At 38.5% G+C, this 13,146-nt stretch overlaps 1 protein-coding gene across 1 annotated transcript; it reads left to right on the top strand.

Moving 5' to 3' along the window:
- The first annotated feature begins 5,398 nt into the window (after positions 1 to 5,398).
- Positions 5,399 to 11,541, top strand: LOC128608853 (G protein-activated inward rectifier potassium channel 1-like). The gene is made up of 2 exons (XM_053626984.1): positions 5,399 to 7,535; positions 11,181 to 11,541. The coding sequence occupies exons 1-2, from the start codon at positions 6,858 to 6,860 to the stop codon at positions 11,490 to 11,492; spliced, it is 990 nt and encodes a 329-aa protein (XP_053482959.1). The 5' UTR covers positions 5,399 to 6,857; the 3' UTR covers positions 11,493 to 11,541.
- The last annotated feature ends 1,605 nt before the right edge of the window (positions 11,542 to 13,146 follow it).

Genomic DNA, 13,146 nt, shown 5'->3' with positions numbered 1-13,146 from the left:
TCCTTGCTTCCTTGTCTCACTGATTAAATTAATAAATCAAATCAAGTCCCCCAATCAAATTCCATACACTATTTCTCTCAAATAGGTTACATGCTGACATCAATGTCTTTGTTAGCAATGCGTAAATAGTACATCATACAGAGAGCAGAGGTATTGGAAATGCTGTAAAATTGTTGTTTGACAAATGGAAAAAGTAAGCTCATCTCTGAGAATACCAAATATTTACCTATCATTTGCTCAGAAAAATCAATCCTTTCAGATCCCTGCAGTACAACACAATGTTACAGACTTTACTTACAGACTCTTAGCAGGATCTCAAATTTTTTACATCCATTATTATTGACGTGTAAAGCAGATTCGTTCCCACTCTTAACCTTCCCCCAAGCATTCTGACAGAGACTCTCAAGTTTGATTCTAAATTCATTTATTAATTCAGTGATTTTCAGGCAGGAAACGGTTCGCAATTATGATCAGCACTCTGTCAGGACTCTGGCTGAAGGGTCAGTTATCATGGCTCTTGCTGGAGGCTGATCATACATACTTACTTGTGCTGTAACTCTTGTTATACCACTACTCAGAAACACACTCTTTTTACATGTATATGTTCTCAGGTGCTACCAAGGACCAATACAGTAAGATGAGAGTTCATGACCATAAGCTCGGGTCACCTGTACGCATCACTTCACAATTACCCACAATCATGCCTTTGGAAGGAACATATTACCAAACAGGGAATGTATCCAGTACTATACATTGCTTTTCTCTGAAAACACACAGTGACAATCCAGTGAGAAATGATGTCAAAGAGCTCCAATCTGCATGTAAAAACTGTTCCATTAATCAGGGTTTCTGAAATGTTTTAGTAGCCACGCACCCCTTTGTAAACTGTAACATAAATTCCATGGACCCTCTCTGAACAGATTTTATTTTAAAGAACAAAATATGTACAATAATATTTTTGTCTATTTATTAAAGCCATGGAGTTTTCTGTTCCTGAACTTTGCACTGACAGAACACATTAGGTCCATAAGTTGACATTATTTACACACCAACCAATTTTTGAGTTCTTGAGTTTGGACTCAATTCAAGTGACCAGCCAAATGGGCTACTAACTAGAAGAACTAAATAATACATGTGATAACTTTGATAATGGTGGGACCATGAAGATTTCCCCCACTATATGTGAATTTAAAAAAACCACAAACCACTTTGGCTATGCTTAAAGAACCCTGGGGGTTGCTGGACCCCACTTTGAGAACCACTGCCTTAAGATATTTCACTGTCTCGTTATGAACCTAGGTTTATCTAAAGTCATTCGGCTGAGACTGCAGCAAGGAGAATGTGTTCTTTAGTGCCGGCCATTAGCCGAGACTCTGAAGAACGCATCAGAGCTTTGTGTCTTTGTTAATGAGCACGAGAGCACCAGTAAAACTGACCTTGTCTCACCCGACACTCATTAATCCAACAATGAGGGTTTCTCAAGACCTGGCCAGCCTACCAGGAAAATAATACGACTTTAAACAAGAACGACAAAGATTGTTGAATCTGTAAAGCTCTTAATTGGATGCTTCTGCAAAGGCAGTCATTTACAGCATGCCCCAGTGTCATGATTCTGGAAGAAGTAGACAGCATTATGGCTGGTTGTCTGAATTTACATCACATGTAAGACAGCTCTAAACATAAGAAGAGCAAGGTTGTATAAGACTGTAAACAATTAGAGACAAATGCTCACTTATGAGAGAAAGAAGCAGAACTTTTGTGAAGCAGTCACAACACAAATCAATTATGCTTAAAATGACAATTTGTGTGCTAATGTTCATACAAAACTGAGTGTGTTGCATGCTTCTGTTACATGTCTGAAGGCCAGGCTGTATAGTCAACATTTTTTGACTACAAATTTATAGTAGGTGCTGTATTCTGTTGCACTGGCGCTGTATTCTTGCCATGGTCTTATAATTTGTACCTCTGTTCTGATTTCACTGCGCACTGGAGAGCAGGTCTGTGGAAAGGAGATGTAGCACCATAATGACTGAAAAGGACCTCAGGTGGGCTGTGCTCACAGCAGCAGCTGAAATGGAGAGTGATGTAAAGCTGCCTGCTGCCTCTTATTGATCTGCCCAAGGCCAGGCTGAGTAAACATTTGCCAAATTGGATGGAAAATATCTCCACCAAGACATATTTTCTTCAGCGAATTATGATTTGTGTGCAGGTTTTACATAGAGAATATTAAATACTCCTGTTGAGAATGCCTCTGTGTTGTTGTTTTTTTTTTTTACCTACTACAGTGTAAACATCAGCTATCTTCATTAATTATGCTGACATGTTATATTTGGTTTATTAAATAATCAGTGAAACCTTGACCAACACATAATGACCCATTATGAGTGATTTAAAAATCAAGGACCATAATTTGTTTAATGAGGATTTAGCTGACTGGTATTCTAAAATCCTGACCTTTTTTTTATATTAGCATGAAGATATGCTGAGGTTTTTCAGTTGAAACTACAAAGCACTTCTGCATGTCATTCTTGATAAGACTGCTTGCAAATGCTGTAATTGTAAATGTATATGCCATAGTGCTTGAGCAAATAAGATACTCATACCAGGGAATCCAATATCTTCACAAATTATTAAATGTCATTTGCAGTGCAATCTAATATTTTAATGCACTTACTGTACAGATTACTGTAGATGTACTTTAAGGCTATGGAGTGATGTAAGTAAGTATGCATGCTCATTTGTGTCTCTAGACTAGACTTATTACCTAGATAAAACCTGTTACTATGCAAATTAGAAGAGCTCTTCTTTATAACAATGGAGGTAAAAAGCAGTCTCCCTCTAAGACAGAGTAACCAGGGGAGACACAAAAAGAGCAGAAATCACTCTGTCTTTCTGAGTCCTTAGACACAAAGACATTTCACTGATTAGCTGTTAAAGTCTACATGAAGAGGCCCCTGTGTGTCATCTCCATGCTCCAGTTCTTTTTGTGGCTTTTTGTTTTTTAGTGGATTTCAAGATAGGGCTACACTACTAGTTTCCTTTAACATGTACATAGAAGCTGATTTCCATTTTCAAGATAATAAGATTGTCTCTTACAAGACAGTATGGTATGGAGGACATATGTACCTGCATCAAAGATTATTTGTTTAATAGAAGGTGCAACTACTTTGTAAGTGGCTGCAATAAACATAGTTGCGTTTCTGCATTCGAAAGTCAGTCACAGACATAAATAATCCCCTTATAAAGTCCATCAGTATATTTTATTGCCTATCTGTTTGGCTGAGATAAGAGCCAGTGGGCTTATCCGTTTACAGAAAGAGATTCTTCAAAGTGCACTTCTCCTCTCAAGGCCTTTGGTAAATCAGACTGTCAACACAAATCAAATTAGGCAGGTAAGGCAGGTGGCTGGTCATTCTTCTCGTTTGATGAGAAAATTACATTTGACATTTCCAGCCGAGCTATGAATAGACCGTGTATGATAGCAAACTCTCTGACAGGGTGTCATGACACATACGTAAAAATTATGTTCTAAGCACTATAAAAAATTTACTTTAAAATTTACAGTAGAAAAATTACTCATGTAAACTATCTATACGTTCAAAACACCAGTGACCAATGCTCTTTTAAATAATAGAGTGAACAAAATGCTCATCCATCCCCTAAAACTTGCTCCCTCCAGCAGCCAAATAGACTCCTCTCTAGGCAAAGTCCATAAATTACAGGGTTGCCAGATAAGCTACATTCTGCCCAGTTGAGGTGCTTTACATATATTTTTATAGTTTAGTGCTGGAAATTAGCCTTGAAAAATTATACAACGATCAGCTATAACATTAAAACCACTGACAGGTGACGTGCATAACATTGATTATCTCATTACAGTGGCACCTGTCAAGGAATGGGTTATATTAGGCAATAAGTGATAGATAGTCTGTTTTGAGTTAGAAAAATCATTAGGCCATACATGTACAGTGGTGCTTGAAACTGAACCATTAAGAATTTTCTATATTTCTGCATAAATATGACCCTACACATCATCAGATTTTCACACAGGTCCTAAAAGTAGATAAAGAGAACCCAATTAAACAAATGAGACAAAAATTTTATACTTGGTCATTTACTTGTTGAGGAAAATGATCCAATATTACATATCTGTGAGTGGCAAAATATGTGAACCTTTGCTTTTAGTATCTGGTGTGACCCTGTTGTGCAACAATAACTGCAACTAAACATTTCCGGTAACTGTTGATCAGTCCTGCACATCGGCTTGGAGGAATTTTAGCCTATTCCTCAGTACAGAACAGCTTTAACACTGGGATGTTGGTGGGTTTACTCACATGAACTGCTTCCTTCCTGTCCTTCAACAACATTTATATCGGCTTAAGGTCAGGACTTTCACATACTTTTGCCACTCACAGATATATAATATTGGATCATTTTCCTCAATAAATAAATGACCAAGTATAATGTTTTTGCCTCATTTGTTTAATTGGGTTCTCTTTGTCTACTTTTAGGACTTGTGTGGAAATCTGATTATGTTTTGGCTCATGTTTATGCACAAATATAGAAAACTCTACTTTTAAGCACTAGTGTATTTGTTACTTTTATTCTCGATGGCCAAGTTTATCTTGTCTTTGCATTATTATTATTTATAGTCAAGTTTATTTCAACTTTGGCTTTCCACTGACTGTTTATGTGTCATTCATGCAGAGAAATGCAAATTTCCAGATTAAAAAAAAGGTTTATAAACGTGTGCTTTCACTGTCACAAGTACTAGCATGTTTGGTTAAATACTTTTTCAAACTTTAAATTCAATAAGTCACCAACAAACCGCAAATGTTCATTTACCATATTGACTTTTTCCCCCCTCCTTTTTCTAATATTATGGTTGTTTGACAGTAAATAACTGTATTGACAACTGTATACCTGTTTTATACTTGTTTTATGTGTTTTAAATAAAAACATCTGAACCAAGTTCTTGTCTCTATATAGGGGGAATAAAATTAGAAGGATTTCTACCTAATAATATATTTTCCAATTAAATGTTTTAGTTTGAGTTCGACAAGCATAAAAAAATGCCCTTTATAAATGTATGCATTTCATTTAAACTGTATTTGATCAAATTAAGTTGGACCAAATCAATTACATCTCATTGCATGAATCAGTTGTTTATGAGTTGGGGCTATACATATTTATTGCATGGAAATCTTTCCCTCAATTAAATTATGTTCATCCAATGAGTTATTTTTTCAGTCTATCTATCTATCTATCTATCTATCTATAAATACACACACATACACATACAGACATACATACATACATACACATACAGAACTGTGCAAAAGTCTTAGACACCCTTTTTTTTAGTACAAACTTTGTTATAGATTTTTTATTTTATGACTTCTACATTATTGAGTCAGTACAAAAACATTTTAGATTCCCAAGCATTAGTTTTCCAGCACAAAATTAAATGTTACAGAAAAATGTTTGTTAGTCATGAAAGCAGCATATTACATAAGAGACCACTTTTCAGACAAAAAACACAATGAAGGCTGCTGGGTTTTGATGCAAAAATAAGAAACAAGTGCGACAGTCAAAACCTCCAGAAGAACCTTGGCTGGTTCTGCAAGATGCTCAATAAAACTTACAGCTCATTTCCTTATAAAACTGTAGAACGTGTACCTGAGACTACTCTTTTTTTTCTTTTCTTTTTTTTTTTAAGCGCAGGGTCGTCAAACTAAATAGTGAGTTTGTTGCATTTATTACTGTTTACTGATCTTCATAGTATTTTTAAATATAGAAACAATTTATTTCTTTATATTTGAAGGCATCTTTGCTCTACATCATTTCTTTGCATGTGCCTAGGACTTTTACACAAACACACACGCATTAAAACCACTAATATTGTGATGCCCCTGCCATAGTCAATCTGGCAACCCTGTATGTTTTCCCGCACTGGGAAACGCACAAACTGCGGGGGTAAGAGCGCGGGGGGAGAATAGGCGGCACTAAGACCGCGAAACTAAACGTTGTGACTTGGGAGCAAGGCAAGAATGGGAGCTCCAGAAACTTATTATTATTGAGGAGGCAGGCAGCTCGTGGAAAGGACACCGCGCTTCCCTCCTCACTCGCTATGACCAAAATGCGCATGAAGAGGCAGTCAAGACAAAGCCGATATCTGAGTCCCCAAGTGGCGACGCGTTAAATCCGCAGGGTTCATACGTAATTCACCTCTTTAGTAGAAAGCCTACCGAAGGCGCATCTGTTGAGGGACCGCAACTCTGATCTCCAACTTTCAGCATCCAGGACCGGATTAAAGCTCCTGTGTGATCTGATCTGACAGAGCAAATGAGATCAAGGGCGAAACCGCGTCCAGCGCCCGGGGACAGCTGGGAATGTCTTTTAGTCTTCTTTCTTTTTAATCCGTCCGTTTTTTTGTTTTTGTTTTTTTACTAACGAGACATGCGTCGTGTTCACGCAGGTTTGAGTTCATGTTTAGTTCCCTGTAAGCGCTGCACTGACTGTGACATGCATTAACACTGACACCTGCGGAGGGACAGGATCCGTATGGTTAAATATACGTAAGGCTTTCTCTTTCTTTCCTCAACAACCTCCAACAATCCCTTTCTTTAGAGAACATTTCATTAAGATGAAATTAAGAAACCGCTGTGTGTAAAGTAATCACACACATATATATATATTTTCCTTATTCGTTTCATTTGATAGTATACCTACAGTATAATGCTGAATGAACTGGAAGAGTCTTCTTATAAGCGGTGTTGTAAGTTTAGTAGGTTAATGAAGTCTAGTGCCTGTGTAGAAGTGCAACCCTGAGTTAAATCTCTCTTTCGCAGGCTAGCATGTCCGCACTAAGGAAAAAATTTGGAGACGACTACCAGATAGTGACCACTTCATCCAGCGGCTCGGGTTTCGGCCAGGCCGCTCCGGAGCGCAAGCGGAAACGGCAGCGCTTCGTGGATAAGAACGGCCGCTGTAACGTCCAGCACGGTAACCTGGGCGGAGAAACCAGTCGCTACCTGTCCGACTTGTTCACCACTCTAGTGGACTTGAAATGGCGCTGGAATCTGTTCATATTCATCCTGACCTACACGGTGGCGTGGCTGTTCATGGCCTTCATGTGGTGGCTGATCGCGTACGTGCGCGGAGACCTGAACCGAGCGCACGACGACAAGTACACACCGTGCGTAGCCAACGTGTACAACTTCCCTTCAGCCTTCCTCTTCTTCATAGAGACCGAGGCCACTATCGGCTACGGCTACAGGTACATAACGGACAAGTGTCCCGAGGGCATCATTCTGTTCCTCTTTCAGTCCATCCTCGGCTCCATCGTGGACGCGTTTTTAATAGGCTGCATGTTCATTAAGATGTCCCAGCCCAAGAAACGGGCCGAGACGCTGATGTTCAGCGAGCACGCAGTCATCTCCATGCGGGACGGAAAACTCACGCTCATGTTCAGGGTCGGAAACCTGCGCAACAGCCACATGGTCTCCGCGCAGATCCGCTGCAAACTGCTTAAAGTAAGTGCAAGCTACAAAAGTGAAATACTACAGAATAAAAACAAAAAAGTTCCTTCTATTTAAAGCAGTCGTCAGCAACCCTCTTCCTTGAGATCTACCTTCCTGCAGGTTTCATCTCCTACCAAAATCTAATCTAACACACCTGCCAATGATTAGACCATCAAGGTGGGCACGATTATGGTTAGAGCTAAAGTCTTCAGGAAGGTAGATCTCCAGGAACACGGTTGGTGAACGCTGGTCTAGAAGTTATTCGCATTGTCTTAAAAGCACTTCCAGGAATCATATAGCAAATGTTCTTGAAACATAAATGGCTCCTAAAATCCCCCCCGAAATTCCCTTAATATTTCTCGAATCTAATTTCTCCTTTTATTTCTCTTAATGTAATCACAATAAACCAATCAGGTTAAAGTATTTGAAGGCATATTTAGTCATTACTAGAATAAGAGACCTTTATTTGTCACATCTCTAAACATTTCTGTATATCCCAGCTCGGTAGGAAGTTCGGGTCAGAGCACAGGGTCTCCCATGATACAGCGCCCATGGAGCAGAGAGTGTTAAGGGCCCAAGAGTGGCAGTTTGGCAGACCTTCTGATCAGTAACCTAGAGCCTTAATCACTGAACCACCACTGCCCTAAACGTGGTGTAAACTAGTCACTACGAAAATACTAGGAAAAAAACAGTTTATAGTTCACATGTGTGCTGCACAGATGATTTCTTCATTCATTCATCTTTAGTAACAGCATTATCCTGATCGGGGTTGTGGTGGGTCCGGAGCCTATCACAGGAAAACTGGGCGTGAGTTAGTCCATTGCAGGGCACTGTGCACACACACACACACATTCATACATAGGGGCAATTTAGTGTTGTCAGTCCACTACCAGCAAGTGTTATGGGTGGTGGGAGGAAACTGGAAAATGTAGAGGAAACTCACATGAATGCAGGGAGAGCATGTACAGAAACACCATGCAGGGACCCTGGAGCTGTGAGACAGCAACGCTACATGCCCTAGTAATGCTATGTGCCCTACTACCTTGCCACCCCGAACAATATCTTTCTTCTTTATTAATATTATCTGATTGATACACTCTAAAAAACACTGGGTTAAAAACGACCCAAATTGGGTTATATTTAGCTCAACAGCTGGGTAAATATAAGACAGGCTGAACTAACCCATCAAGTTGGGTTGTTCATTGTAACACAGCAAATGAGTTGTTTTTCAACCCAAAGGATAGTTTTATTTTTACAAAAATACTGGGTTAACCTTATTTCATAAATTGGTTTAATATTTTCTGTGTTGTTTTTACCCTTTGGAAATGTGAAATATACCACATTATAAACAAATAAGTCAACATAGTATCTCCTTTATTTATACACCAGAAATGTAGTGCTAGAGCTGCTAAAGTGGTGTTTATATATAAACTTTGAAGTAAATGACTCAAATAAGTCATATATTTAAGACAAAAACGCCAGATTTTGATCAAAGGAGACGTTTAAAACATAAGCCAAAGCGAATGAAGATAGCAGTGCATTAAATGCCATGTACACTGGACTGTTATTGCACATTTTTGATTTTCCTAGAGTACAGTAATGGTTTTATGGATAAACATATTGATACGTACCTCCTCTCAATCATGTGTTCATTTTTAACACACCCGCGTGTCTAGTTAAGGACAACACATTTTGTGTTGCTTTTCACACAATTAGTGCGTTAGTACATTTAACACATGCTGTGTGTTAAACATTTCCACATAAAGATGTGTTAAAAAATAACGCACAGATAACACAGATGTGTCGTTTATATTTTTCCCCTACAATTGTCCTAAAATGCAATTTGTTTATATGCTAAAATTCTACTGAATTGCTCACAAAATAAACAAACAATTGCAGGAAATTCAGGTGACATTCATTAAAATCATTTAAACTTTTGACAGATGTAAGAATTGGAGTTGATGCATCTTCTTACAGTTCTCCCTGCCATCTGAGAAGACAGGAGACCCACTTCCTTCCATTTGAAAAGCTGTAAAAGAGCAAAAAGACTGTTGGTTAGTTGTTAGCTGCAAAATACGGACAAACACCTTTGGGTTTTAACTGTGAAATTGCGTTATAGAATCCCAAATTGTGTAATTTTGGAAATGTGTCCTCCACTCTATAAAAGAACAAAATGGTGCTGTAGACTCACCAGGAAAATCTAGCTGACTTGCGAATATTTATTTTCCAGCTTTCGGCACCTCACCGTCAATTTTTTTGCACAACCTAATTAAGCCGACCAACATTACAGAGATAGTGGAAAGCATTACAACCTACTGTAACCCCAGCCTCTCTTTATGTCACGTTAACCACGTTAAGGAACTTTTGGCCTCGACATTCTGAGCTATTTAAGCACTTGTTAACTAGCATTAACATTCACTAAATACATGAAGAAACACAGCCCTAACCCATCCTCCTAATGCAAATTACTGCAGCTTGCACTGCGCAAAACACTTGCTAAATGTAGTTAACGTTAGCCCACTCTCTGTATTACACATGGTGAATACTGTAGCTGTAATGCTATGCTATCGTTAACTCTCAAAATGGTAATGAGAATGTCTAACATTACAGCGAGCTGTATGCTAAAGTAATATTATGAACTCTGGTGAGCGTCTAGGTTAGCATCACTCATCCCTACTGGTGACAGTATCCAGCTAGCTAACCCTAACTCAGAGCCTCAGATTAGATGCAGACCCACAGAATTATAGTATAACCTCAGTTCATATTTCACAGCCAACATAAACACATGACACTTGAATTGTAACGCCAACACTGAGGAAGCAGTGCATGATATTCACTTTTGATGCTGTCGCGATAGGTAAAGATAATTATCACTCGTTGAGTTACTGTTTTCCAATGAATACATTTTCAAGAGCTCCCTCTGTAAATATCACAGACTCGGCCAGGCATTTTCAACAGTATTAACGCTAAATAGTGATGCACGCTAACTTACCTGTGGTTATTTGGTTTCCTTGCCTCAGGACGAACATTCACTTTGAGGCGAGTTAAGATTTGGATGATAATTTAATACGTGTTGGTCACTCGTGTGAAATATTTTTTATTTTTTTAACACATTTTTTGGATAACGTAACACAACGTGCGTTGAAATAGTAATAACAGAAAAAGTGTGTAGGATATTAACACATCCTTTCCAAATAAATCTAACTAAATCCTTTCCAAATAAATCTAGTCTGTCCTTGTGAAAACTGCTACCTCCACCAGAGGCGAATTCAAACAGTCTGCACTGAGTTGATTTGACCCAAGGAGCTGGGCTGATGTGTCAGGGTGGGGGAGGGGTGCATTGATTCAACTGTCAGTGAAAATGACCCAGCAGCTATCCCAGCAGTTGGGTTACATAAAACTACCCAAAAACTACCCAAGACTGAGAAAATAACCCAATTAAATGACCCAAACGGCTCAACCCAGCATTTGGGTAGAAAATATAACCCAGCATTTTTTAGAGTGAAGCTTTGACTGTTCCATGAAGTGTACAAGAGCTGTAACCACATCTGACAAATCCAACATATTTTAAAGTTGTACTGTGTCTCCCCACATCTCTCTCTCTCTCTCTTTCTCTCTCTCTCTCTCTCTCTCTCCCTCTCCCTCTCTCTCTCTCAGTCTCGGCAGACCCCTGAAGGTGAGTTCCTCCCTCTAGATCAGTTGGAGCTTGATGTGGGTTTCAGCACCGGGGCAGATCAGCTCTTCTTGGTGTCTCCCCTCACCATCTGCCATGTGATTGACAGTAAAAGCCCCTTTTATGAGCTCTCTCAGCGCTCCATGCAGACCGAGCAGTTTGAAATTGTGGTGATCCTGGAAGGAATTGTGGAAACCACAGGTAAGCAGGTTCAGTTCTCTGATCTAGCACCTCTTCTTTTCTTCAAGAGTTTTGTTGAATCCAGTTTCAAGTGGATGCTGATTTACAGTGACTGAATATTCTGTTATGTAGAAGAGTAAGTGTGGGCATAACGTTTCAGTGATACAAAAGCATTAATATTTGGTCTCCTCTAAAACGTTCCAAATGTAATGAATTATCAAAATTCACCTCACTGCAAAACCAGTTGATTTTATTACCCTATATATACACACCACATCTCAACATCTCAACAAAAATGAGAAGTCAGCTGTGTCAGCTCTGTCAGAAGTTGATGCTTTATTTAAGGCACAGTGTATCCACATCCACCGTCTTCCCAAAGTTGACAAACCTCATCACTGCAGGAATTATTGGATTAAATAGAGCTGAGTTATGATAGTATATGTACTTTACTGTTTTTGATTAATAGACCTGTAAGGTATATGATGATAGCTTTTTTCTTTTTATTTAACTTAAAAAAAGTGCAGAAAGGTGTTTTCTAAGTACAGCCACACTTACCAGTCCCGTGACTGATTCATTTTAAATGTAATTTTGAATGGGTTGTCTTGGATATTAAGATTATATAGTTATACATTTTCCATTTAAAGCAGAGCCATTCTCAGTATTTCTGTGCACAAATGTTTGAGGAGCATTATGGTGAAACTCAGTTTGTGATTTCAGCAAATATGCCAAATGGTCTAATATGCTATGAATGGATGAATGAATGCTGTAAATGCATTTGTTATGAAAACCTCTCGTTTGTGCAACCTTTATGCAGCTCCACCTGATTCGCACCTTTAGTCTCAGCCAAGTGCCATTTGAATTTTTCTGGCAAGCTTTGTAAAAACTGAATATTGTTCATCCTATTTGTATCTGTTTAGAACACATTATCTGTGCAATCTGAATGATTTATTTGCATTCAGTTACATCCCTGATGCAAAAATATGGCAGTTAAAAAGTAATTATTCCAAAGCCGTAGCTATAAACTTTTAGAGTTGGAAGATTCATGTTAAGTTTGTGAATAACCTCACTTAGTTCAGGTTAGTGATTAACAGTTATGGTATACTGACAGGTTTGCTTACAATTCACTTATTCACTTTAATATAGGATCATATTTCCCAAGATTAGCCTCTTTCTATTTTGTAATAGTGTGATATAGGTATCAGCATAGAATAAATACTGTAGTAGAGGGGTGGGTTTGGGATGGAAAGACATGGTGGATTTTCTGATTTCCTTGTACATGCATATTTATGAGAGTAAAGGTGTAGAAATGCTTTGTGGGTACTTTAACTGGACCTAATGGATTGTGCTGTATTGATTCAGGGATAATATTCTTGTTCACAGCCATTGATAAAACAGCTCTGTGTTTTGTTTTGTTTTGTTTTTTAATGTAAAGGCTTAGACCTATAGCCATATCTGGTTTACAGTCCAACCTTTAGCAACCTCTGTAATATGTAATATGCTGTCTGTTACTTAATTATATTATTTGTGCTAACTGGTGTGAAAGTAAGGACACATGATTTTATATAGAACAGGATGCCTCATTATTCTTCTTATTAGTGCATGCAAACAAGAGCTTCATGCCTTGTGACATATGAGTAATCTCTTTTTACATTTCCATGCACTAGCAGTGTGTTACAAGCCTCAAGGGAAGAATAAACGTAATTGTTTGTGTGTGAAGTGCTCACACATCTGTAAGAGCCTGATGCTTTCAATGGATTATATGGAATAATT

The sequence above is a fragment of the Ictalurus furcatus genome, chromosome 6 (genome assembly GCF_023375685.1).
Source record: "Ictalurus furcatus strain D&B chromosome 6, Billie_1.0, whole genome shotgun sequence".
In the NCBI taxonomy this organism is placed as follows: domain Eukaryota; kingdom Metazoa; phylum Chordata; class Actinopteri; order Siluriformes; family Ictaluridae; genus Ictalurus; species Ictalurus furcatus.
This window is presented reverse-complemented; position numbering and strand designations above follow the sequence as displayed.

Coding starts and splice junctions, on each gene's coding strand:
- LOC128608853 (XM_053626984.1), top strand. CDS start 6,858: ATGTCCGCACTAAGGAAAAAATTTGGAGACGACTACCAGATAGTGACC. Junction 7,536..11,180: donor TCCGCTGCAAACTGCTTAAA/GTAAGTGCAAGC, acceptor TCTCTCTCTCAG/TCTCGGCAGACCCCTGAAGG.